General features: G+C 45.9%; 2 protein-coding genes across 2 annotated transcripts in view; both read left to right on the top strand.

Annotated features, from left to right (window-relative positions):
* Positions 1-3,717: 3,717 nt before the first annotated feature.
* Positions 3,718-14,394, top strand: LOC133011497 (uncharacterized; the record flags this gene model as incomplete). The annotated part of the gene is made up of 3 exons (XM_061079222.1): positions 3,718-3,845; positions 13,198-13,359; positions 13,431-14,394. Coding segments are annotated over exons 1-3 (1,254 nt in total), but the record flags the coding sequence as incomplete, so codon positions are not given.
* A 3,374-nt stretch (positions 14,395-17,768) lies between these two features.
* glra1 (glycine receptor, alpha 1) overlaps positions 17,769-26,605 on the top strand; it is a 104,974-nt gene continuing 96,137 nt past the window's right edge. Inside the window, exon 1 of the mRNA XM_061079221.1 lies at positions 17,769-17,839. Within this exon, the coding sequence (XP_060935204.1) occupies positions 17,769-17,839 (71 nt within the window). The remainder of the gene's footprint in view (positions 17,840-26,605) is intronic.

The raw sequence follows: 26,605 nt of genomic DNA, 5'->3' as shown, positions 1-26,605 counted from the left end.
AAAGATCCCTGACAAATATTAACATATGAAAGGAAACGTTAAAACACACACAAGAGTTCCCGTGAAGTACAGAGAAGAGGAGGAGGAGGAAGAGGAGGATGAAGAGTTCCGATGACTCACGACGAGCTCACAGAGGGATTTGTTTTTCCGGTTTCATGTTTCCCTCAATTTACTTTCGCTATTTGCGAGTCAGATCCGCAGCATCCGGGTCTCGGTTGCTCGTCTCGGCCTCGTCCTCTTCGCCGGCTACATCTGTTCACTCCGCCCGGGGGGGGATACAGCTGGGCAGGACAATACAGAGGAGACGGGAGAGAGAGAGCGAGAGGCAGCGAGCGAGCGAGAGACAAAGGGAGGACGAGGAGCCGAGGAAAAGGAAGGAATCATTTCTGCTTTCATAAACTCCACATGTCTTGCACACACAGTCCCAGAAGTCAGTGGCCTAATGTTGTAATTTAGCTGAATGCACCACAGGGCCGGACGGATCCGCGTGCAGATGTTTGCTTTGATAAAACCCAGAGCGCTGCTGTTATTTTAACCACGAGAAAAACAGGTCTGACCCAGAAAACCAGAAGTAATCGGACAATTATAACCATGCAAAGCAGAATTAGAAATGTCCGGTCACATCTGCGGTGCTGTGTAGCCGAGCGGGCAGAACAAAGCTTTACCGCTGACACAGTTAAGGCTCCACAATGGTTTAAAATACCAAAACAAGATGCTTAAAACATTTAGGTCAGAGTATTAATTAAACCAGGATGAGGGGACTAGTTGTAAAACTGTTGTAACATCTCCATGATTTATTCTTTCATTAAAGCAGAACAGCAATTAAAGCACATTTCATATTACCTGCTTCAATGGGACCAAAGGCTGCAGATAATAATCTTCCTCCTCTATTGCATCCCAGCTTTTGGGGGAAACAATGAAGTTCTGTTGGCTTCATCAGGTCATGACCTCCAGTAGCTTCTAAGCAGCTTCTCCAGATCCAAGACCGTGGGTCCAGAATCCACTGTTCCCTGAACACAGGGGCTGGCTCTCCCCAGGCTGGAGGAGAGTCGCTGCCCCCAGATTAAAGGAATCAAAGAATCTCAGGGTCTTGTGGACGAGTGAGGAGAAGATGGAGTGAACGATGGAGAGGTGGAAAGGTGTAGCATCAGCGGTAATGTAGGTGTCTGGGCGAGTTCAGAACTGTTGCTCCTTCAGATCAGGAGGTTTACCGGGCAGGCACAATCCTCAAACCCCGGGGTAGGTCCAGAACTTGCTGGAGGACTTCATATGGTGGCATGGTTTGAGAGAGTGATGTCTGGAGAACCCTAATAGGACGGCTACCTCCGTGATTCTAGTCATGCCTCCTGGGTGACTTCCATTGGAGGTTTACCGGGCATGTCCAGCTTGGATGAAAGCCAGGGGTAGATCCAGAACTCTCTGGAGGGATTATGAATACCATTCAACCAGGAAACGCCTTGTGATCACCCAGGAAGAGCTAGAAAGTGTTGCTGGGAAGAGGAACGTCTGGAACACCAAACTTTGCCTGGTTCCTCTGCAACCCAGCTTGGATAAGTAGAAGACAATAAATGAATGATTAAAACCAACAAACTAGAAACATCTGCTATTTGACTGAAAGGAATGTATTTGTTGTTGTTTTCATTATTAGAATAGTAGGATGAAGATAAAGAAAAATAAAGACTGAGGATTAAACTAGGAGATAAAGAAACACACAAAATGTTGACGGACCTTCCTGTCAGTTAACATGTATATTACGCAGACACACACACACACACACACATCAGCTGTGTTAAGCCTGAGCTCAGCAGCTGTGCATATCCCGATCGATACCTGTATCTCAGCGGCTGCTTTGCGTCTGACCTCAGCAGTCGTCTGCTGGTTGAAGACAAACTGAACTGACCTGAGATCAATCCCATCCTCTCATCTGCCGTGGAAAGCATTTCCTCGTTTGACACCTCATTTCCAACAGGAAGCTTAATCAAAGTAATGCTGGGATGTGCTAAAAGAGAAGAAGAAGAAAGAAAACTACTGCCTCCAATTTAAAAGTCTTACTCTCAGCTGATGCACAGAATTCATTTTAATGACAGCACACAGACTTCAGACTGTCGCTCCTGTCACCTCCGGATGAATCCTCATCCCGGGTTTCAAACGAGAATCCTTCCATCGCTTCATGTGCACACACTCTTCACTTCTTCTTTAACTCAAAGAGCAAACTGGCAGAAACATTTCTTACCGACAGCAGCAGCCTCTGAGTTTACATTTCACTTCAGGCTTCCTCAAAGTTTTGGTCAGTAAAGGCAAATCTGCCAAGTCTACACAAAATAGAGAATCCTGTAGAAAGTCTTGAACCTTAACATCACTTTTTTCTGTAAGAGTTTGTTCTTATAAACTCTCCATGGGCCCAGTGAGAGCTGCTGTTGATCGGTTGATGTCGTGTTTTCCAAAACCATCACACCATTTGTTCATTGCTGCAAATTTGGATTTTCCTCTCAGCTAAAAACATGCATGAAAGAAATTAAGAAACCTGGAGACGTTGCCGATCAGTTTCTCCTCCAGTGTGATTTTCTGTGTGGAAACAGGCAGAAGTTGGACCAGGTTGTTTTGTCAGTCGACGTCAAACAAGCAGACGAGTGGCAGCTTCTCAGCCTCCTGCAGATTCCTCCAATTTCCATAAAGCTGACTTGAAACTTCTCATCCTCCCACACGACTCCAGACAATATCTCCTCTCACCAGAACATTGAATTAGACGAGCAGACTGGTAGAGTTACAGGAGTTTGCTTCGTTGTTGAGCTCAGACTCAAACTGTTCCCTCCTGGATTTCAGAGCCTTTGACAAACACCCTGATTCCCCAGCTCTGTGATTCCTGTCCCTTCAAACTTTACTGTTGATTCGTGAAGGAGACAGACGGAGCTTCCTCGGCTGGAAATCAAGATGACAGTCACGTTGTGGATTAATGGAAGAGCTGCGAGAACTTAACAGGGACTATTTTCACTGTTTCCTCCATCGTGGTGATGGTCACCAACCAAGAGCTTCGGCCATTGTGACATTCACAAGACAAGAGGTTTAAATCTGACCCTTGAATTCACACATGCACGTCGTCCAGAGCATGTGTGAAAGCAGCTCATGTTTCATCACATTTTCATTACATTTTGATTTAGATTAGAATTTGGCCAGTTATCTTCCAGACCTCAGTGTGTGAGGAGCAGTATGAGGAAGTTTAAATGATCTGGACGTCAAAAGACTCGTTGGATTTCCTCAACTGATATTTTTGTCATCCGTCTGCAGTTTAAGAAATTCAACAATCCAATTTACCTCAATACCGCTGTTACAATAAATATATGAACCAAAGTTATCTTGTTCTAATGTTGTTAGAATCAAGGTCTCCACAGAAACCGTGTTGTTTTTCTTTTCTTTGCTTTACTTTCTGTTTCCTCCAGAACGAAGGAGGAGAAACGCAGTTGCCTCAGGTTACAGAACAGCAGTCGATGCTCTGATAGTGAACAATATATTCAGTTTGAGCAGCTGCAGTCAACAGGTGAAATCCACTGCTCAGCTATAAATCAAGTCTCTCTGCTGCAGGCGGCTGAACCTGGTATCACCTGATTCAGAAGCAGAAAGGAATCTTTATCAGAAAGTCACGAGACGTTCATGCTATCATCCCACCATCCACCGGGCCTCAGTGCAGGAAACCAGAATCCACTAACTCTTATCATCACGATGCGGCCGGACCACATGTCCCCGCCTGGCGTCTCCTCGCTGGACGTTTATCTCGTCCCTGTTTCAGCCCGGCTGCAGAGAGCAGCTCACTTTGGACTGGACGAGCCTCAGCGGCCACAGGATGTGATGTAACTCCTCGCTGTGCTATTTTGGATTTGAGCCTGAAGGAAGAAAACCTGGCCGGCCCGCTGAAAGAAACCGACAAGTGGAGGAGGACAAGAATGTCACTGGGGATGTGAAGCCATTAGGCTTTTTTTTTTTTAAACTCTGGTTTATATTTACTCTCCTCGATGCCGTGAGATAACGAACATTGTTTGCTCGACTCTTCTGTCACTTTTCATCAACGTCGCGGCCGAAGCAAATATCCCAAACGGAGCAATATGATTTTTTTTCCTCTCTCCATCACGTGACTCATAACCTATATCCTGTTTTCTGTACATTTTCCCTGGAAGCGGCCGTTTGTTACTTTGACCCGCTTCGTGTTTGCAATCAGTGGCAGGTTCGCACACAACCCTGGGGCGGGGGGGCCGTGTGTGCAGGGGAAGCCGCTCTGGACGCTGACGAGGTCAAAGTTCACTTCACATTGTTCTGTCAGTTGTCATTATTTTTCCTACACAGAGGAAAATGATGTTCCTGAGGCTGATTCTCATATAATTAAATATCAAATCAAAAATGTTTGTCTTAAACAACACGTCTGTGGATGTTTTATATATCACGTGTCAATAAAGTTTGATCATAATAACATTATAAGCGTCTGTGTTTTTACTGTTTAATCTATTAACAGCTCAGAATGGAAGTTCCCTGTATGTGTAATTGAAAACAGAATGATGAAAAAGAAAAGAAAAGATGATTGAAAGTATTTATTTAAATCTCATCCTGTCCAAGATCAACTATGATCACAATGTGGAACGGTAACTTTATAGAATCTCTAGAATAAATGGATTAAAGCAGGTTGTCTTAAATTTATTCTCTCTTATCCTGAGACTCATCTTCTCTTACTGAACTTTGGGTTTTTGCAATTCTTAGATAATACTTATCGGGCATTTTTTCATAATAAGTTCTTATTTTAATTTCCACATCCAACCTTTTATCAGTGTTTTCTGACATTGTGAGTGTATTCCCTTTTTATCCCAGCACAGCAACTGTTTCAAAGACAAAGAACATTACTTCACCTCCTGAGACTTTAGATCTAAAGAAACAGCTTCGTGCTGAAAAACTAACAAACAACAACTTCTCCTAAAGACAAGTGAATGCGGGTATTCCAGACATCCTTTTTAATCAAGGACCTCTAAAGGGATATGATATATGACCTCATGTAGTTCATTAACTGCCCAGATGGTGAACTCAACATGGTTCAATAAAGTTTGATCATAATAAGATTATAAGCAACTGTTTTCCTATTATCCATTAACAGGTTAAGATGGAACGACAAGGTTCCTGTTTGTGTCATTAGGAGTAAATTAAGATTCATGCACATCATTTCAAACAGAATGAGGAAAGGTAAATATTTGCATGTCCCTCTTCTCTCTTATCCTGAGACTCGTTTGGTCTAAAAAGTGTGAACCTAAATTGTCGCCACGGAGCAGAAGAGGAGGAGCCAACAACGTTTTTTGAAACCGGTGGAAACGGTGACAGAGGAAAGAGGAGAAGTCGTCAGCGCCGGTGGAAACGTACACAGAACAATAAAACCCACAAAGTGTTCTGGCTATTTTAAGACCAATTCTCCAAAGAAAACTTTATTTAATCAGAGAACGAATTCTGCAACACGCAAAGCTAAAAAGGCCAAAGACACATTATCACTGTTTCAAATAAGCACCAAAACATTTAAAGCTATAAAGGTCACAGTAAAAACTTCCAATCTATTTTTAATTAACTCCTTATCAAGCTGTGTAATAACCCCCCCGCTGCAGTAAGCAAGAAACCAGCCACACAATTACAGACCCACGGTCCAGGTCCGCTCCCCAGTCAGCCACCAAACTCCCAGCACATCATCCCACCAGGGTTTAATTTATTATTTCTTTTCTTCTCCTTTACTCTCCAGCACTTGAGCACCTGAGGGAAATGTAACTGCATCCTCCTGCTGGCAATAATACAAGCAGACCGGCCTCGTGCATTATTCATGCTGTCTAACATGGCGCATTGAATTTTTAAATTAGAGGTCATCTTGTGTTCTGGCTCGGGACGCCCTGGGAATTACCTGCTCCACAAGACGCATGTGTGGGAATACTTCCATGCATACTGTGTGTGTGTGTGTGGAAGTTACTGTACATGCAGTGTGTCCAAGCCTTATTCTTGTATATAGAGGGATGTGCATTTCCAAGTGTGCACTTGTGTTTGCTCTCTGTTTCCTCCCGTGTGGGATTAAGTCTTACCTCCCTGTTCGCTGCTTAAAGCCTGGATGATATTTGCACCTGTGAGCATCTGGTTCTGTGACCTGCCGGCTGGTAGAGAGCCGGCAGGTCGCTGCCTCGGCAATCTGGACAAACACACACATTACGTTTTAATCAATAGTTAATCACCTGGAGTAAGTGACTGGGGAAAAAATGCAGAAAAAGTGATTTGCACATGAATGTTAAATCTATTTTGATTTAGATTTCAATGAGTAAAAGTTCGGTCCTTAAAATGTAAGTCTTACTAGTGTCTGGTCTGTGTTATGTAATGTTAGCAGCTCCAGTTTAGTTCACTGGTTGAGGAGGCGACAGAAAGTGGAAGGAGAAAGTTAGCGTGTGGACATTGAGATCAAATTATGAGCGATGGTAGTTCCATGGTTAAGTTGTGCCAATACTAAACTTGTCCTTACCTTCTTAACATCGGCTTAATACAGTGTTGACTCAAAGCAGCACCTCCCAGAGCTGCTGGCCTGGTTCAACCCTCTTCTCTCCTTGTGTATCACTACTTTTAGTATTTTAACTAGTTTTGTATTTGGAGAAACCTCCGGATCCCCCAAGAGAAGCTGAGGAGAAGAATGTCAGGAACCCTGACTCAACTGAAAATTAATGGATGGATGCAAAACGTCACTAATCATGAAAAAGCTTTTAAAAGTGTTTTAACTAATTATCTTATGAAAATGTACAAATACTCAGTTATTCTTCTTTCCTGATATCGGCCAAAATCTATTTCATTCTAAAGTATATTTCCCAAATGTGACTAAAGATGGTTTGAACATGATTTGTAGAAGATTAGTGGATGAAGCCAGAAAACGTCATTCAAAGATCTGATTGGACAAACTCTCGATAGAGTGTGACATGTGACAACGGATCAAAAACACAATCTGTTAAATTGAAGTTTCATTATTAACAATTAAATAGTCTCTCCCCTCATTTGCATTCTCAAACGTCTGGATTCTGTCACCATCCCTCCCTCTCTCTCTCTCTCTCTCTCTCTCTCTCGCTCTCTGTCTCTCTCTCTCTCTCTCTCTCTCCCTCCGACCTGACGGAGCAGAGTGTGAAGTGCGCCGTCAGGACCCCCTGCTGCTCGTTGATCATGATTCTCCTGCTGGAGCTCTCAATAACTCAGCAGGGCTCTCATGCACCATGAGAGCACAAATTAGGTCGACTGACAACTGCATTTCTCTCCTCAGGAACAAAGAGGAGCGACCCCGGTGGTATTAATCTCAATAGAGAGGGAGATGAACGGATGGTTTCCTGCAGAGAAAGGTGCCGCTGAACCTCCGCCTGCTTTTCTTTAACTGCAGAAGAAGATCTGAGGGAGTTGGTTTTTTACATTTCAGGGATGAAACATTTTGAAAGTGGGTCAGCGGCTCTTAAAGGTCGGAAGTAAAGGTCACAGTCTTTTTTTAGACATTCAACACGTGAACGTTGAGGAAGGAAACAAACTGTGGTGCAGATTCCACTTTGTGAAATCTGGTGGAAGGGTTAGAAGAAACTCTCCTGGAGCCGATTTGATTAATGTTTCCCCTTCCTTTAACATTGTGAGATAAGGTGTTCACCTTGGTGGAGTTGGGAGCTCTCCCAGTTCCCTTCCAGTGTAAATAGTAAAAGTACCGAGCACCAGTGGTGGTGTTGGTCTTAAAGGGACGTGAGGCCAGGTGCTTTCTTAATGCTTTTTTATCTCGAGGCAGCAGAAACAGATCGTAACTTTGACCAACAAAGTATTTCTCTCTTATTTCCAGGCTCATCGTCAACATAATAACATGAACCTTTCGGCAGGTGCACAACATGAGTACACAACATGAGTACACAAGATGAGTACACGTGTAAGATTCGTCTCCTCTGCAGAAATCTGCCCTTATAACAGAAAACGATGTGCTCACGTGGTTTATAAAGGGAATAAGAGGAGACACTTTGATGGGATGATCCCATGACACACACACAACACAGCTAATTAAGAGACTAAGTACGTACTCGTTAGAATTGTGCATCTGGTGCAGCAACTTTTATTTCTGCCCTTAAACTAGAGAAAAGGGAATTTGGACTTTAAACCAACGAACAAACAGCTCGGTGTGTTAACAACCTGCTTTTATTTTGGTGAATCTGCATTTAAATCCACTCTCTGTTGATCGCTGTGAGGTCGTTATGAATTCTCCTCGTGTGTTTGTGCTTCAGGTATTTCCGTCTTCAATGTGACACAGAGGACCTCAGTGTCCCGTCGTCCTGAGAGACAGAGACAGACCGCACCAGAGGACGCTCCGTTTCTCACCGACCTGCGATTCTGTGACTGTCTCCGCTGAACATGATCTTCCTCAAAGACACAGACACACACACACACAGATATTAGCAGGTGAAAGAGATTCCACCTGCTGGGCCTCTTCTCACAGTCTTTGTCTTTCCTAACGACAGATTTGAACTCGATCTGCCTCTAAACTGAGCAATCTGCCTTCTGATTGGTCGGTGCGACTTCAGCTGACGTGACGAAGAGGAGCACGGAGATAAAACCAAACCGAGCTGGATCATTAAAGAGGAGATGAAGAGCAGAGGTGGTTTGTAGCTCATCACCAATTATCAGCCTCAGCAGCTGCAGCTCAGCAGCCTCTGATCACCACCGAGCAGCAAACCAGCGAGTACACAACACTTCAACACTTGTTTATCTCAACACAGCAACACAGAACCAAGTGTTGAGCTAATCTCCTCATTGTGCTGTGAACAGGGTGAAATGTGGAGTTTCACACTTTATTCTTCGACAGCAGAAGAACAAACTGTTGTTGTCTTCCGAGTGTTTTATTTTATATCTTCCACTGATCTTGACTTCTGATCTTCAAGCTTTTCAAATCACACAATTCGCTGCACAAGGAGCCAAACGTGTCGACTGTTTTTATTCACTTTGCTGGAACATGCTGTGTGTGTCAGCACCGGAGGATTTGATTTACTTCTGTACAGTTGACAGATTTATTACAGGACGACAAACAGCAGCTCAGTCGTGTAGAAAACAAACGTCCTCGTCTGAAACCAACACTTTAAAAAGAACTGCCACAAAACTCTGGCTTCAAAAGTTGATCTGACCTGTATGATCTGGATAATGTTTGTGTTTAGTTGTTGTGAATTAGTATCCATTCTGCTTCATTTTAATAATAATAATAATGACAATAATATTAATAATGATGATATTTAATTTCACAGCCTCTTTCTAGACAACCAAAGCTGTTGGATAAAAATAGACAGAATAAATACCATGGTTTAAGAAAGTGTTTTTTCATGCAAACTGATGTAAAATCAAGCTTCATGCACATATATGAAACACATAAACAGGTGTAGTTATAGATTTTCTTTACTCTTACATATATGTAACTCTTGAAAACACGTTATGTGCACAATTGGATGATGAATTTCTCCAGTGGAAAGTTCCAAAACATTTCAAATATAAGATATACATGAATGTAAATGTATAATATCTGCAGCTCGAGTGCACTCACACACAGCATCTGCATTTCCACAGTGTGAGCTTCCTGTTGTCGTCTCGGTAACAGCTGAGATCCCTCGGAATATCAACCTGTCTCTTTTCTAACTGAGTCTATCAACACCAAACAAGAACTATCCTTGACTCTCAAGCCAACTCCCGAGTGAGGTTGAGGACATCGCTCCACGTGGGTTTTACCAGGGTTCATGGGCTGAAGGGTTTATTTTTTTTATTTGAGACCATAAATCAAATGTACAAAATGTTCTTTCTTCCTGGTTGTAGCCTGCACACAGACTCTGACTCCTGGACGGACTCAGGACTCGCACCTGATCCAGCAGCTGAGGACAGGTAGCTGCAGGTCATTCTGGATGTCTGACATTTCAACCAACCGTGGAGGCGGCCAGCCGAACATCTCAAGGACGGCAAAGATAAAGATAAAGACAGGAAGGAAAGGGGGGGGGGGGGGGGTAGACTGAGAGAGCTCTGGTCCAATGTATCAGTCCGGCTAAATTAGGCAGATTGCTAAACGTGGTCCCGGGAGAATACGAAGAAATGTGCCTCTTAATGTGATTGCCTGTGGCAGCCATGCTATATGTCAAGGTTGTGTGTGTGTGTGTGTGTGTGTGTGTGTGTGTGTGTGTGTGTGTGTGTGTGTGTGTGTGTGTGTGTGAGATGATGGTGCCAGACGAGTATCAAGGGGAAAGAATGAGCTCAGGCCCCTCGGCAGCTTCACCTTGTCTGGGACAGATGTGCACCAGGCTAACAGCTAAAAGCTAACAGCTACATGCTAACAGCTACATGCGTACATAGATATCATATATAAAGACTAGATGTCTCGTCTGCGTTGCCGGCCAACGGAGACGAACGTCCGCACATGGCGGCCATCTTGCTACGGGGCAGCTCGCTCACCCATAACATTGTGTTGGTAAACAACCATAACTTGCTCAATTTTCAACCGATTTTCAAACGGTTTGGTTTGTTATAAACGTCAGAGATGTAGATATGACACTGCATACTTATGAATAATTATGTTATTTTCTAAAATAAATGAATAATTTATGCAGTGTCATAACTACATCTCTGACGTTTATAACAAACCAAACCGTTTAAAAATCGGTTGAAAATTGAGCAAGTTATGGTTATTTACCACTACCAACACAATGTTATGGGTGAGCGAGCTGCCTGTAGCAAGATGGCCGCCATGTGCTGACGTCCGGCTCCGTCGTATGAGACATCTAGTCTTTATATATAAATCTATGCATGCTAACAGCTACGAGCTAACAGCTACGAACCCTGAAACTGGTTTCTGTAAATCTCTCCTGAAGCAGAACCTTGAAACCGGCTCAGGCTCAAAGTCAAGTAAAATTCTCAGCTTGCAACAGTTAAAAACCGACCAATAACTTCTTTAATCTATATTTTATTTGCTCCTTTTTGGTTCTGATATGAAACCTCAGATCTTTAACACTGACACTTCCTGTAGATGTAAACAGTGAGAGACCTGTTTCCTGTTGTGTCGTCATCTAACCGTAGATTTATCGTCTCTCTGTGTCGGATCCACTCGTCCTGTGGCTCTGCCATCGATTATCTGCCCTGATATGAGAGATGCTCCGGTTCCTCTGAAGTCTGTCGGAGTGGACACGACCTTTAGCAGCAGATTAATGTGACCGGGACTTTTCATGAGGACTCTGGAGTGTAGTTGTACCTGCTGCTGGAGGACGACCCACAGCTAATTGGATGATTCTTAATGGAAAGTACAAGATAATACTTCAGGAATCATGAAAACACACACTGGATGTAAACACACAACAACAGGTACAGTGCAGAAGTTGTGTAGAACAGTTGAACAGAGTCGATCAATGCAACGTTATTAATCCTGAGGGCAAATTGGTTGAGGAGGATTTAAAGAAAGAACATTTTGGATGAAATTGTCGTCTTTTTTATCGACACCTGATGGTCTATTACTATGTTATTACTGGTTTATGTGCATCTTTTTAACTGGAAGTCAGATACATAACTGATCCTGGAGGAAAGTGGAGAAAGATTTTTTATTCTTATACCGGGAGTCGACCTTGTGGGATTTTATAGAAATAACATTAATATTGTCACTTCGATGACAGGAAAACGCTTTAGATCAGCTCAGTGTCACGTTAATAACAAGGACAGATGTTGTTGTGTGTTCACTCTCTGAGGAACACAACAGACTAATCAATAACATTCATCCAAGCAGAGAAGTTAGATAAAGTTCTTCAGCAGTGACTCGTCAGTTTGGTTGTTCACGTCTGAGAACTCTGAGCTCAAAACTCTAAACTAAAGCAAGTCGTATTAAACCAGAAGTTTCTTCATTGCAATCAAACTCTGTCGTGTCTGAGCCGACATCGATTTCCAGAAACAGATTCAAATATCAATTCTGATCTGATTGATGTTTTCACTGAATCTGAGGCTCAGATATAAAGACTCTGATGTTTCTCTCATTCACTTTGTGTTGAGATGTTTTCCTCTGTGCAGCTGATGTTCCAGTTGAAGCTGCACCTCCTCCTCCTTGTGCACCTCCTCCTCTCCTCTCCTCCTTCTCATCCTCCTCCTCTCCTCTTCTCCTCCTCTCCTCCTCCTCTCCTCCTCCTCTCCTCTCCTCTCCTCTCTCTGTCCCACCTCCTCCTCCTCGTGCACCTCCTCCTCTCTCTGTCCAACCTCCTCCTCTCCTCCTCTCCTCCTCATCCTCCTCTCCTCCTCTCCTCCTCCTCTCCTCTCCTCTCTCTGTCCCACCTCCTCCTCTCTCTGTCCCACCTCCTCCTTGTGCACCTCCTCCTCTCCTCTTCTCCTCCTCTCCTCCTCTCCTCCTCCTCTCCTCTCCTCTCTCTGTCCCACCTCCTCCTCTCTCTGTCCCACCTCCTCCTTGTGCACCTCCTCCTCTCCTCTTCTCCTCCTCTCCTCCTCTCCTCCTCTCCTCCTCTCCTCCACCTCTCCTCTCCTCTCGCTGTCCCACCTCCTCCCACCTCCTCCTCTCTCTGTCCCACCTCCTCCTCTTGCTGTCCCACCTCCTCCTCTCTCTGTCCCACCTCCTCCTCTCGCTGTCCCACCTCCTCCTCATGCTGTCCCACCTCCTCCTCTCGCTGTCCCACCTCCTCCTCACGCTGTCCCACCTCCTCTTCTCGCTGTCCCACCTCCTCCTCACGCTGTCCCACCTCCTCCCACCTCCTCCTCTTGCTGTCCCACCTCCTCCTCTCGCTGTCCCACCTCCTCCTCTCGCTGTCCCACCTCCTCCTCATGCTGTCCCACCTCCTCCTCTCGCTGTCCCACCTCCTCCTCTCGCTGTCCCACCTCCTCCTCATGCTGTCCCACCTCCTCCTCATGCTGTCCCACCTCCTCCTCCCGCTGTCCCATCTCCTCCTCTCGCTGTCCCACCTCCTCCTCTCGCTGTGCCACCTCCTCCTCTCGCTGTCCCACCTCCTCCTCTCGCAGTCCCACCTCCTCCTCATGCTGTCCCACCTCCTCCTCTCGCTGTCCCACCTCCTCCTCTCGCTGTCCCTCCTCCTCCTCTCGCTGTGCCGACCCCTCCTCTCGCTGTCCCACCTCCTCCTCTCCCTGTCCCACCTCCTCCTCTCGCTGTCCCACCTCCTCCGCTCGCAGTCCCACCTCCTCCTCATGCTGTCCCACCTCCTCCTCACGCTGTCCCACCTCCTCCTCTCGCTGTGCCACCTCCTCCTCTCGCTGTCCCACCTCCTCCTTGTGCTGTCCCACCTCCTCCTCACGCTGTCCCACCTCCTCCTCTCGCTGTGCCACCTCCTCCTCTCGCTGTGCCACCTCCTCCTCTCGCTGTCCCACCTCCTCCTCTCGCTGTCCCACCTCACGCTGTCCCACCTCTCCTCTCGCTGTCCCACCTCCTCCTCTCGCAGTCCCACCTCCTCCTCTCGCAGTCCCACCTCCTCCTCTCGCTGTCCCACCTCCTCCTCTCGCAGTCCCACCTCCTCCTCTCGCAGTCCCACCTCCTCCTCTAGCTGTCCCACCTCCTCCTCTCGCTGTCCCACCTCCTCCTCTCGCTGTCCCACCTCCTCCTCTAGCTGTCCCACCTCCTCCTCTCGCTGTCCCACCTCCTCCTCTCGCTGTCCCACCTCCTCCTCTCACTGTCCCACCTCCTCCTCTCGCTGTCCCACCTCCTCCTCTCGCCGTCCCACCTCCTCCTCTCTCTGTCCCACCTCCTCCTCTCGCTGTCCCTCCTCTCTCTGTCCCACCTCCTCCTCTCGCTGTCCCTCCTCTCGCTGTCCCACCTCCTCCTCTCGCTGTCCCACCTCCTCCTCTCGCCGTCCCACCTCCTCCTCTCGCTGTCCCACCTCCTCCTCTCGCTGTCCCACCTCCTCCTCTCACTGTCCCACCTCCTCCTCTCGCTGTCCCACCTCCTCCTCTCGCAGTCCCACCTCCTCCTCTCGCTGTCCCACCTCCTCCTCTCGCAGTCCCACCTCCTCCTCTCGCAGTCCCACCTCCTCCTCTAGCTGTCCCACCTCTCGCTGTCCCACCTCCTCCTCTCGCTGTCCCACCTCCTCCTCTCACTGTCCCACCTCCTCCTCTCGCTGTCCCACCTCCTCCTCTCGCCGTCCCACCTCCTCCTCTCTCTGTCCCACCTCCTCCTCTCGCTGTCCCTCCTCTCGCTGTCCCACCTCCTCCTCTCGCTGTCCCACCTCCTCCTCTCGCTGTCCCACCTCCTCCTCTCGCTGTCCCACCTCCTCCTCTCACTGTCCCACCTCCTCCTCTCGCTGTCCCACCTCCTCCTCTCGCCGTCCCACCTCCTCCTCTCTCTGTCCCACCTCCTCCTCTCGCAGTCCCACCTCCTCCTCTCGCAGTCCCACCTCCTCCTCTCGCAGTCCCACCTCCTCCTCCTGCACCCCCCACTCCGAACAACAACTGAAGCCAATTACAGCGGCTGTGACTATAAATAAACACCACAGCACTGTCTCCCACATTTACATAAAGAGCCATAATGGCGTTGTAATGGTTGAAATATTCATCATGCTTCTTTTACATTCCACTTTTCACTTCCCTGGTTCCACTGAATTATAAAAGGAAAACTGTCCCGATGGAAAGTCAGTGTATGTCGCTCCTCTGCTCGTGTTATTGTCACCAACAGAGAAAACGGAATTCTTCTTACATAACCCATATTCTTGCAGAATTGTACAGAAGAAAATCTTTTAAATGACATTTCCCTGCTCATAGTATTTGCTCATAGTTTGTCAAAGTAATATTTTTAAATACACCATATTAAGGTTTTACTTTTAAAAAATAATTAAAATAATGATCTGACAAATGCAAATTCATGTGAGGAAACAAATCACATTGAACATGTGTCCGAATGTAAACATCGGTAAATAATATTTAGAAAACGAAGATCCTTATTTTCATGATTGTATTTGTACATATTCTTGTCCGGCTTCTTTTTGTTAACTGTATTATTCGTATTTATTTTGTACTCTTACACATATTTTATATTTCTATGTTTCTATTCTTGGCTGGAATACCTGTAGCGAAACCTTAAATGTATGATGCTGATTGTTAAGTATTGTATTTTAGTCCACAATATTTTTAGAGCAGATTTTTGGATCATAGTTATTTTTCATAGACTGTAAATAAAGATGGACGAAGAGACTCCACTTCCTCCCTCTATATAGAAACCTCTTGAATAAGGCTGCTGCCATCTTGGATTTAGCTCCATGTCCCATCTGCTAACATGGAGGAGGCAGGGTGTAGGACCTGCACCAGCCAGCAGGGGGTCATGGAGACACTTTGGCTTCACTTTCAGCAGCTGTAACGTCGTCCATCTTTAAGTACAAACATTCTACAGTGTTAATAAGCATGTGAACAGTTTGTGTTTGTCGTCATCAACGTGTGGATCTTCTTCCTTTACACTAATGAAGACATCATATCTATATTCAGCCGCTGTGTGTGTCTGTGCGTGTGTCTATGTGTGTGTCTGTGTGCAGTAATATCATACATGATGTTGTAACGTCCACTTTAGGTAAATAGATAAACAGGCTAACCCTCTTTTTTATAAGATACTGGAGGTTTTTATTATTTTATGTGACGATATCACAAATGATGATGTTATGAGATATCAATGAATATTATACTCATGTACTTTGAGTATTAAACACCAAAATAAATTCTATTTATGTTATTATTATTCCAAAATGTCCAATGTTTTTATTCAATTCGAAGTTCAACTATGAGTCTTTCAGATAATTAATGAAAATGAAATGTAAATATCTGATGATTTATTATCTGAAAACTGTCTAAAACTATCAGAAATTAAAGGAAAACTTTAAATCAGGAGTTATAATTGATGACACTTGTATGTTAGAATCTGTGCCTCTAATCTCTGAATATACACTTTTACATATTAACATCTCTTTATATTTTTTGTCTTCATATTTTTTTTTATTTTCAAACTTGTGTTTTACTATAATAAAACCTTAAACTCTGTGTATGATCTATAATAAATGTCTTATTGAAACCATCAGTCCTCACTAATTAATGAAAATGAAAAGTAAATATCTGATGATTTATTATCTGAAAACTGTCTTAAACTATCAGATAATAAATTCAAACTTTAAATCACCAGTTATAACTTATGACACTTGTATGTTAACATTTGAGCCTCTAATCCCTGGATTTAAACTTTAACATATTATTATAAATTTAAATGTTTTGTCTCCATATATTTCAGACTTGAGTTTTGCTATAATAAAACCTTAAACTCTGTGTATGATCTATAATAAATGTGTTAATGAAACCATCAGTCCTCACTACCTTCTCCTCGCTGCCTGTGGAGGAATGTGCGCGTCAGGGGCAGAGCGCGTGCCCGCGGGTAGTGACACCTCCACCGACCAATCAGCGCCGGCTCTCAGGACCGCGCAGGCCAATGGGCGTGCTCGTGTGGGCGTGTCCGTGGAGAGATGCGATGTGGTGCTTTTTTTTTTTTTGGAGTTTTGCTAAATGACTGCAGCAAGAAACCAGCGAGCGTGAGGCGCACGGACCCGGAGCTGGAGCCCGAGCCGCCGCGAGTTCGATTCCCACCCGCGTCATCGTCTCCTCCGCTGTGCCCCATGGACCCGGCTCTGCACCCGCAGCTCGGATCCGCGTTATAGCAAACTCGCACCTCTGCTGAGGAGGGTGGGGGGGCGAGGGGGGACCGGTTTGATTCATTCCCTGTCTAGGTAACGGACGCGGTGCCCGGATGGGACCGGATGCGGAGCGGATGCGCCCCTGCGTCTCCAGACGATGGAGCTGAGCTGCTGCAACTACTACTACTACTGCGCGCCCCGGGGAGCCGAGAGGGAGAAGGAGCAGGAGGAGGAGCGGGAGGAGGAGGTGCAGAAGGAGGAGGAGGTGCAGAAGGAGGAGAGGAGACAGACTTGCTCCACCTGCAGACCTCCACGGACACGCACGGACACACGCACGGATCCAGACCCGGGATGCATGTGAGGAGCCTCGGCGTCTCTCCTGCGTAGCTCCGCTCCGTGCGCGCGACCTGCTGGGATTATAACACGTGCACAGTTTGCGTGTGACACAGCGGAGACCCCCCCACCCCCCCGGAAACTGTGCGTGACTCGTGTTTCTGTGCGTGGAAAGGAATATGCGTGGTTTCCCCCCCCCAGCACCGCCGCGGATGGCTCAGACTGGACTTCACAGTAATTGGGTGTAATTGAGTGTCCCTCTCCTCTCCCCCCCCTCCTGGTCCTCTCCCCCCCCCCCCCCCTCTGTGTGTGTGTCCCCCCTCCCACCCCTCCCTCCCCCCTCCCCCCCCCGAACACCGGTGAGCCGGACCCAGGACCCCCCGTGGAGTCCGAACCGGATCCTGTGGATTTTTGATTTGTTTCTGTTTCTGGCTCCGGACCCGAGGTCACGTGATTCCATGGCCGCTGCTGAGGCCGCGAGCCCCCCCCCCCGGCTCGGGACCGGGATCTGAACCCACAACCCCTCTCTCACACACACACAGGAAGCGGGACATTGGCTGGACCACCTTGGGGGTCCTAACCCCCCCTCTCCTCCTCCTCTTCCTCCCCCTCTTCCACCACTAAAGGGATTTCTCTCTCTTTCTTTCTCTCTCTCTTTCTCTCTTTATTTCTCTGGAGAGGATTCATCCCCCTCTCAAGAGTGTGACCCCCCCCCCCCATCCCACCTTGGCAGCCACCCCCCCCCCTCCAAACAAAATGAGACTGGCAAAAATGTGCCGGGTAAACGTGCTGTGGATCTATTTGTGGGAAACGATAGTGTTCGCCAGGTAAGAGGCATGACAAGGGGGGGGGGGGGTGTTGTGCATGTCGTGTGGAATTTGCATTTTTATTGCTTTTTGCAGCCGTTTTGGAAAATTACAGCTGTTTTCCTGAGGGTGATGTGGGGGGGAAGGTGGGGGGGTGTGCAGCTGAAATCCTGTCAGAGTTGATGTGGGCTCGAGTGTCTTGTTGCTCATGTGCACGGGCGAGTGAGTTGGATTGAGTGGCACTAAAACCTGTGTGTGTGCGTGTGTGTGTGTGTGTGTGTGTGTGTTCGTTCGTGTGTGTGGGGGAGCAAACAGCGACCACTAGTGGACAGGCTGCGGTCATCATGGCGTGTTTGTGCAGACTGGCAACAGGCGAGTGAGGAGGAAAGTCCTGCAGCTTGAGGCCTTTAGATGAATCTTAGTTATTATGACTTCTGATTGATTTGTTATGTGTCGTATGAGTCGCTTTGAACAGAGTCAACGGGTGATTCGTTTTTTTATTAATAGAAATGTGAATTATTTTTGCTAGATCTTAAAAAACCTGATCTCATTTGCTTCACTCGATCAATAAGTCGATCAGCGTCGTGAGGTCCAGGCTGTGATTTCTTCTTTCATTACAAACAATCCATTAATCCATTAACAGTGATTCCTGCTGCTGCTGCTGGTCCAACATCCAGATAAATCCAGAGAGAACAGATGAGTCCAACGTTTTCTTAGTTTCATTTTCTTGTCATACTTTGAGCAAACAGACATATTTTTGCATTCTTTACCTTTATTCACGAGTTGATCTTGAGAAGTTCTCCAGGGTCTTGCTTTTGAAAAGGTTCAATCTTAATCTGAATAATCTGGATTGTGGAAATTCTATGTTTTGCTTTCCAGAATGTGCTGATACATTTGTTACTGTCCTGGAGTTTGGATTGATAAACCTGATCCAGATGCAAACTTTTCAAGATTAATAGATCTGGATTACTAATGGTCTACAATGGCAGAACACAACACAATGTGGGCTACAGGCTATTTAAGGAACACACAAAATCACCAACATGAGGTCACGTTAAAGAGATTATTAATTAATCTGAGTTTTTATTGATCCTTATCTTGCAGCAATTACACCTGAGCAGGTCACATCTTGAAGTTTTATCTCAGGATCTTTCTAGAAATGCACCTGTTATCCACACTTCTACTGGGACCAGTATCACTATCCTGCAAAAGTATTAAACCTCATCCACAGGAGGTTTGATCCAGATCACACACAAGCCTGGTTCCTATGATGCAATCTGATCTTTGTATTCTTTAAAGAAGACATTTTTTAGATTTGATCCGATTCCTTCTGAACAACTGGGCCCAGTTCCTCTCTCTCTGCTGGAAGCAACATTCTTTCCTCACTGCTGCTTTTTCATTCTCCTAAATATCCTGCGTGCAAACCCCAGAGCGACCAAGTGCTCGTGCTGATGTTGCCTCAGTGAGCAGGGAATAAGTTCATGTGTGTGTGTGTGTGTGTGTGTTTGTGACGCTGAAGGAGGAGGAGTCTCCAAATAATGTGTTGTGTTGTTGTCAGCTTGTGTTTGGTTGTTGTTGTTTTTAGCTGATGTGAACAAAGAGCAGATGAGTGTGATGGTTTTTCTTCAGTTCAGACAGTTGAAAAACACGTCACAGTTAAAACACTCAGATCTAAACGAGATGTAACAAAGTCTTTGTAAAGATGGACGACCCGGAGCAGAGGGACAGATGATTCTGGACGTTTCTGCTTCAGGACACAAGTCACAGTTAAAACATGATGTCTCCTCAACAATGTGAAATACATTAGACAAACAGTTGGAGAAAAGTGTCACCGACCTTCACAAGCTTTAAATTAATCTCCAGGGATCATAAATATTAACAAGAGGTGTTTGAAGTGATTTACTCATTAACATGATAAGTCAACACGTTATCTTCTAGATTTACTCTGTGACTGATTCACAGAAGTTTGTCCTTTATTGAAGAACAATTTCCTAAATCACTCAATCAAAGCACAGAAACTGCACTCAGGCTGCAATACAAAATTCAAGTACTTGTGAAGAAGTGTTGTATTTGAATATTTGTAACATTTTCAGAATATTTTGTCTGTTTTCTTGGATAACTTATACGTTTTGCATAGTCATGTCCAACTCTTTTTAACACCAAGGTTTTTAAACCCAAGATTACTTCCTGAAGAACGGATGAAAACAATCTTTCCCTCTAACTGCTCCTGCACCAGTATGCACTGGTCTCCTCACTGGTTCTCATCCCTCCATCACGTTGGTGTAAATCACTTCTCTACCGTTTTTGTTTTATCCTGCTGACAAATGAACAAACTTCACCTCCGTGTTGAAGCTAAATATCAATTTTATCCGCTTGTTTTTCTGTGGGAACAAACTGGGACTTCACCCACTGCTCCCACTGCTTTTCTGAATTTCCACTGAATTCTTATTGTATTCAAATGACTCTCGACGTAATTAGAGAAAGTGTTTTTCTCCTGCGTCACGTTTCCACCTGCAGGCGACTTTCAGCCTCGTTTCATCACGATGTTGTTTCCTCGGTTTCATTACGTGAAAGATCTGAAGCGTTTGTTGTTTCACCGGCTGCGGCGGTTTCGCTCGCTCCCGTTAAACATGGCGTCCGTTTGCAGGCGGGCGGGTGGGGGGGGGTGGGTGGGGGGGGCGGCGGCTGCTTGTGGCTGCAGCAGCTTTGCATTCAGCACACACTGTTTAGTTAATGAACCAGATTCTGGATATTGCCGCCTCAGCTCCTCGGGCCTGGACGCTGCAGCTCCCTTCTTAATTGATATCTCTCCCCCCCCGACCCGGACCCCCCCCCCCCCCCACACACCTCATTCCACATTCAGCCTTATTACTAAACATTGATTATCCCGTCAATGGCCAGGGCCGGACCTGATGAATTCACATTTAATGCTCACACATATCTCTCTCCTCCTCCTCCTCCTCTCTGTGTCTCCACGCTGCCGTTACTCACCGGGAGGCTGGGGGGGGGGGCGGGAGAGGAGAGAAACCAGATCCAGATCCGACCGGCAGGAAACCTTCATCACCTTTAAATGTGTGAAGATGTTTTAAAGACCATGCAGGAGCATTCCCTGTGTTGCTAGTGATTCTCTTTTCAGTTTTTATTTAGAAACGGTTGGAACCCTCGGTGCCCGGCTGCAGAGCGACGTCACATGACTGCAGCCGAGCTCAGCGTTCAGAAGCTACTGCAGCTAGCACGCTAACAAGCTGATTAGACACAAAGCAAATCATTCGGATGATTGATGACACAATCCGCTCCTGCTCCTGCTCCTGCTCCTGCTCCTGCTGCTGTATATAAAAATACTCCACTATGTCTCGGAGCATACATCTGAATAAGAGCCGACCGGAGGTGAACACACGCTCCTCGGGCCTCGTGCACTTCCATCGAGCGCTCGGACAGCGACGATTAATCAAAGCGGTCAGCGTTGCATTAAGAGAATGCCAACGCACCCCCCCCATGACCACCGGGGGGGGATACCAATCAGTCAGTCAGGATTGATTGACAGGCCTTTGAACGGCCATCGACAGCCTGGTGCGTTTCCTCCACGCGGGAGGTTTCCAGGTTGTTGGAACAGCAGAATTTTTTGAGGTGAGAAGCTTTTGGGAAACGCTGCAGTTTCATGTACATGTGTGTGTGTGTGTGTGTGTGTGTGTGTGTGTGTGTGTGTGTCTGACTGTGTGAGAGCTTTATGCTGAATCTGGAGCATGTGTACAGTGTAGCGCAAATTCCTCTCTGGGGAAATCTAAATTCACTGATTTGGATGCAATTACGGGCAGAATTTATGTCACCGCTGCTCAGGACGCTTTACTGCTTCGTGTCTGTGGGGGGGGGGGGGGGGGGGGGGGGGGGGGGGGGCGGGATCGGGCGCTGGAGGTGATTTGCAGCTCGGCTCCGGGAGGTTTTTAAGACTCAGTTTGTCGCAGTGCAACCGCAACATATAAACCATCCTCAGGTTTTCCTCGTCTTCTCCAGAGAGACGAAGGTTCCTTCCCCTTGTTTCCTGATCAGGTGATCCGCTCGTTTCACGTTCCGCCGCTCCGTGATAACGCCGATTGATCGCCTTCTCTCGTTTCCGGTTGCTTGAACCGATCGTTACGATGCGTATGAGCATGCGACGGCTCGCGGTTATGCAAAGTATTCATCTTCATGCCATGTGAAATGTGCAGAGAGTGACCTTTTCCTCTATGGATTTCTATATATTCAATAAAGCACTTAAGTCTCTCAAGTGGAAACGGCGAGCAGTCCATACAAACATGTCATCTAAACAATTCACCTCTTTGCTGACATACGCCATCAAGTGGCTGCTCAAGGGGAAAATATACCCAGAATATATAGGGACAATATAATATATATTATTTATATCTCCAGCACGAACAGATCTGTTGAGCCTGAAGCTTCTCACCTATTTCTGCTCCTGGAAGGTAACCTTGAGCTGACCTTGAACAAGCAGCTGCACGCGTTCAGGAGACACACACACACACACACACACACGCTAACACACACACACACACACGCTAACACACACACACACACACACTAACACACACACACCTCACAGCGTAGATTAAACCCGACTCCACCTGCGAATGAAATAAACCGATGTTGAGCTGCTGTGATTCAAAGACGGTCTCGTCAACTTTTGCTTAAATTGGCTTAAGTGTGAAAGGCCTGGACGTCAGGAGCCGTGGACTCGTGATAACAGCGACGACTCAGCGTTAATATGAATCATCGTGGAATAAAAGTTCTTCTCCTGAAGTGGCAGCACTGAGATATGAACTGAGATACGGACGCAGTCTTTAAGGGACTGAAGGTGCCGGTCGGTTTGTTCATTAAACGAAAGGTTAGCCTCCTCCTCGGAGACGGGGGGGGTGGGGGGGGTGAAACGCTGTGACACCACGACTTACTGGGATGTCACTTCACCTTGACCGATGTTTCATTCAGAGGAACATTCACAGTCGTGGCATTCATTAGCTGCGCCCATTTTGTGAGTCAGCGTCGGCTGTCGTGTGTGTTCACAGTCACACGCTGCAGCTTCTTCTCGGTTTCCTGCGATCTGATTGGACGCTGGAGCTGGAACCAGGAAACACACGGAGCAGGAAGCAGCTTCTGTTTATCCGCTTGTTCGTGAGAAGGTCAGAACTTGGACAGAACTCGTAGTTTTTCCTCTGGTGTTGATGCTCACTGGGGAAAATATTGAAGTCACTGAATAAGTATTAAAACTGTAGAGTCACGTCTGAGGAAGTTTTATATGAAGCTTCTGAAGGTTCAGTCGCCATTTTAATATATTCGACTGTATTTGTAGTTAAATAATTATTAATTTGTGAATGAAGACTCGTGTTACGTTGATTTGAGACTCGTGTGAAGGTTGACCCTGTGACCTGTCCAGGGTTAAACCCCGCCTCTCTCCCAGTATCAGCTGGGATTGGTTGCAGCTCAGCGGTATAAATAATGGATGGATGTTGATGAAGACTAGAGATGTCAATAGGGCCGATCTATTTAATGAATACGTTATTCTCTGTTTATGTCTATGTGCTATGTTGTGCATCATCAACCTTTGACAGGAGAGTGAAGCTCAGAGGAACTGAAACCAACGACTCAGCAGTTCAGAGGTTGTGTCACGTTTGCTGGACGCAGATCATTCAATAAACTAGATATCCTGTATTTGTCAGGATTGAAGAAGTCAGATCCCAGATGAGGACTTGACTTGAGACGTGCTTCAAAAACACATGAGACTCAAACGAAGATCAATAGACCAGAATGCATTGCAGCCCATCACTTAAACATGTTAGTATCACAGGGTTCAGGGACTTTTCCTCTGTGGACAAATACAATTATCTGATTATTGCCACTAATTCAGATTTCAATGATCCTCCGGGACCCTGAGGGACGAGTCGATCGTTTGTTTCTCTTGCTGCTCTGAACATGATCAGTCAGAGGTCAGAGGTCACAGGTCAGAATCTCTGCAGCGGCCTGGGATTTATCGTTCCTGCTCAAGGACACGATACAGAAATGTGTTGAGCGCAGCACACGCCGCTGCCAGCCGCTGCTCTCAGAAATCATCCGCTGTCACTGACCATACTCTCCGGCTTCAGCCAAATTAAAGCGACTGCGTTGTAATTTATGAATCTGCCCTCGGGCGCTTTCATTTGTTCTGCAGGTGCACGGACGATATTCATCACTCACACATCCCATCATAACAAATCACGACACATCTACATTTCTTTTCCTGTCGACGATTCCTCAAGTCGTCAAATGAGAAACAGCCGAGTGCTCCGGTGGAGTTCGCTACCGTCCCAACACTAATTAACTTCTGAGGCAGGTTCATTTCCAAAACTTGATGTATGATAATACATTATTGATTAGCAGACAGAGACAGATTTGCACCATAAATATCCGAGTGTAATATCAATGGCCTCTCGGCTCCGTTACTCTGCTACAGTGGAGGTGAGTTCCTGTTGGAGCTGCAGCTTCTGTGATGAAAGTGGAGTCGGACAAAAACACAAGACAGATGTGTGTTTACAGAGAGCGGGTTTCAAACCGACAACCTCTGCTCGGCTGTGTTTGATCCCTCAGACTCAACCAGTTACTGAACATGATCATAACTTTGTTGATTCAGAAGATGTGAAGCTTGTTTTTCTACATCTCATCTTTCAGTTCTTTCCATGAGATAAGATAAGATAAGTGGGAGAGTAAAAATACACATCGGTAAAAGTACAAAATGAGTAAAGAAGCAATAAAAACACAAGGAGATATAAATAAATATGAAATAACATTTACTATATAAACAGAATATAAACAGTGTTGCACCTCTATCTACTGATTCCAGAATAATCTGTCTGTGTCTCTAATATCTCAAGAAAATCAAATTTGCTGCGATTAGACATGTGACACATTCAATATTAATAATAAACGTGACCAGTAGCCAGGACTCATCAACTATGGCAACAACAACTGATTCTCCAGTTCAGGTTCAACATACTGAGCTGAATTATGAATAAGCAGGTGAACAGATCTCCAACAGGTTCTCAGGACTAAACCACTTTAGAACCGACTCTGCACCAGATCTGCACAAAGCAAACCACACAACCAGGTGGTGTTTGCCCTGGAAGCTGCTCAGCGACGAGAGGAGCAGCTCAGTTCTTGTTCCAGTTATTCTGGTCATGAATGGTCGGGTTTTACTTTTTCGGTTGATTTATTCTCCTCATTGGATTTAAAGAAAACGTTCACTGATCAAATGAGCAGAAGGAAACTGGAGATGATTCTCTTTGGAGCCTGTGAAGCAGATTTTTAACATCTGAGTTTGCAGCAGATTGGAAATGAAACAGTAGAAGAATCAGGACTCGCTGCTGCAGCTACACACACAGACACACACACACACACACGCACACACACACACACACACACACACACACACACACACAGAGTTCACCAGTCGTCTCTTTCCTGCTCGGACAGAAACTCGTGACTTTGACTTTTTGATCTTCTGAATGTTGGAGCTTCCCCGGCTCTGGGTCCCGGAGCAGCGGAGTGTGTGATGCAGCTCGGCCACCCGAGGATCAGGCTTCACGTGTGGGCGGGGGGGCAGAGCGAGCGGAGGCAGCCTATCAGCCGGCGCCAGAGCGGCGAGCGGCGAGCGGCCCTTTGCTTCCCTGAGTGTTACTAAATGCCAGGATGAGATCAATTAGGGATTCAGGTCTTCAGAGGCTTTAGGAACATAATGAGCTACACTTAAGGCTAATGATTGGTGCCTTGCATTAGCCCACACCTCTCCCTCTCCCCCTCGCTCGCCCCTCACCACGCCGCGTGCACCGGACGACTCAGCGTTTTTTTTTTTTTTCCCCCTCTTCTTATTCGCCGACTCAGCGTTGGCCACAGGTCTCGTCGGTAGCCACGGCCAACATTGATCTGAAATAACTAAAGCAAATCCGAACTTTGATCATGAAACCCGGGGAACAGGACGCGGGGGGGGGGGGGGGGAGGTTATCAGGCGGAGCAGATGGAACGGCCTTGGACGGCTCTCCAGCGAGCTGCTGGTCGAGTGCCAGTTACAGCCATTGATCGTGAAGCGCTTCAATCCACAGTGGATCTATTCCAGTCGATTGAAGTGTGTGTTCACTGGTGGAATAGTAATGAAGTGTGTGTGTATCACCTGAGTTACTGAGCTCGTTCCACTCTCTGACAACATAATACACCGAGTATTAAATATCAGAGAGAGCTTATGTTGCAGGTTTATTTTGGCATCAGATAAATTATCCTCTAAATCATTTTAATCCGTATCATTTTAATCCTTATCTTAATAAAGAACAATATGCAAATCTCCATATTAGCAACACGTAACCTGCAGGCTCTGTAATACACCAATCAGGCAATGCTACATTTATATATTGTAATAATCAGGACATCATTTATAACACATGATTGGTTTATTGATCATTGAAAGTTAATGTATTTCTACACTTTATGATGTCATCTATGACTTCAAAGCGACATAACGTAATTTATTATTTATTGATCTATATAAGATAAAGGTTTTATCTTTCTACAGGATGCAGGGAAACCTAAAAAATCGAATATCTTGTAACTATGCATCATTTTCTGACTTTTCATCATTGTGACTTCTTTATTATTTCCACTTCTGTGTTATCACATGACGGGAAAACCTTTCTGATCAATATGAGATTGATATTGTCTCTTTAGCTCTACGCACAGATATGAAGATGGACCACATCTTTGTTGACCCTTAGCTTG

Source organism: Limanda limanda, chromosome 10, assembly GCF_963576545.1.
Source record: "Limanda limanda chromosome 10, fLimLim1.1, whole genome shotgun sequence".
Classification (NCBI taxonomy): Eukaryota; Metazoa; Chordata; class Actinopteri; order Pleuronectiformes; family Pleuronectidae; genus Limanda; species Limanda limanda.
This window is presented reverse-complemented; position numbering and strand designations above follow the sequence as displayed.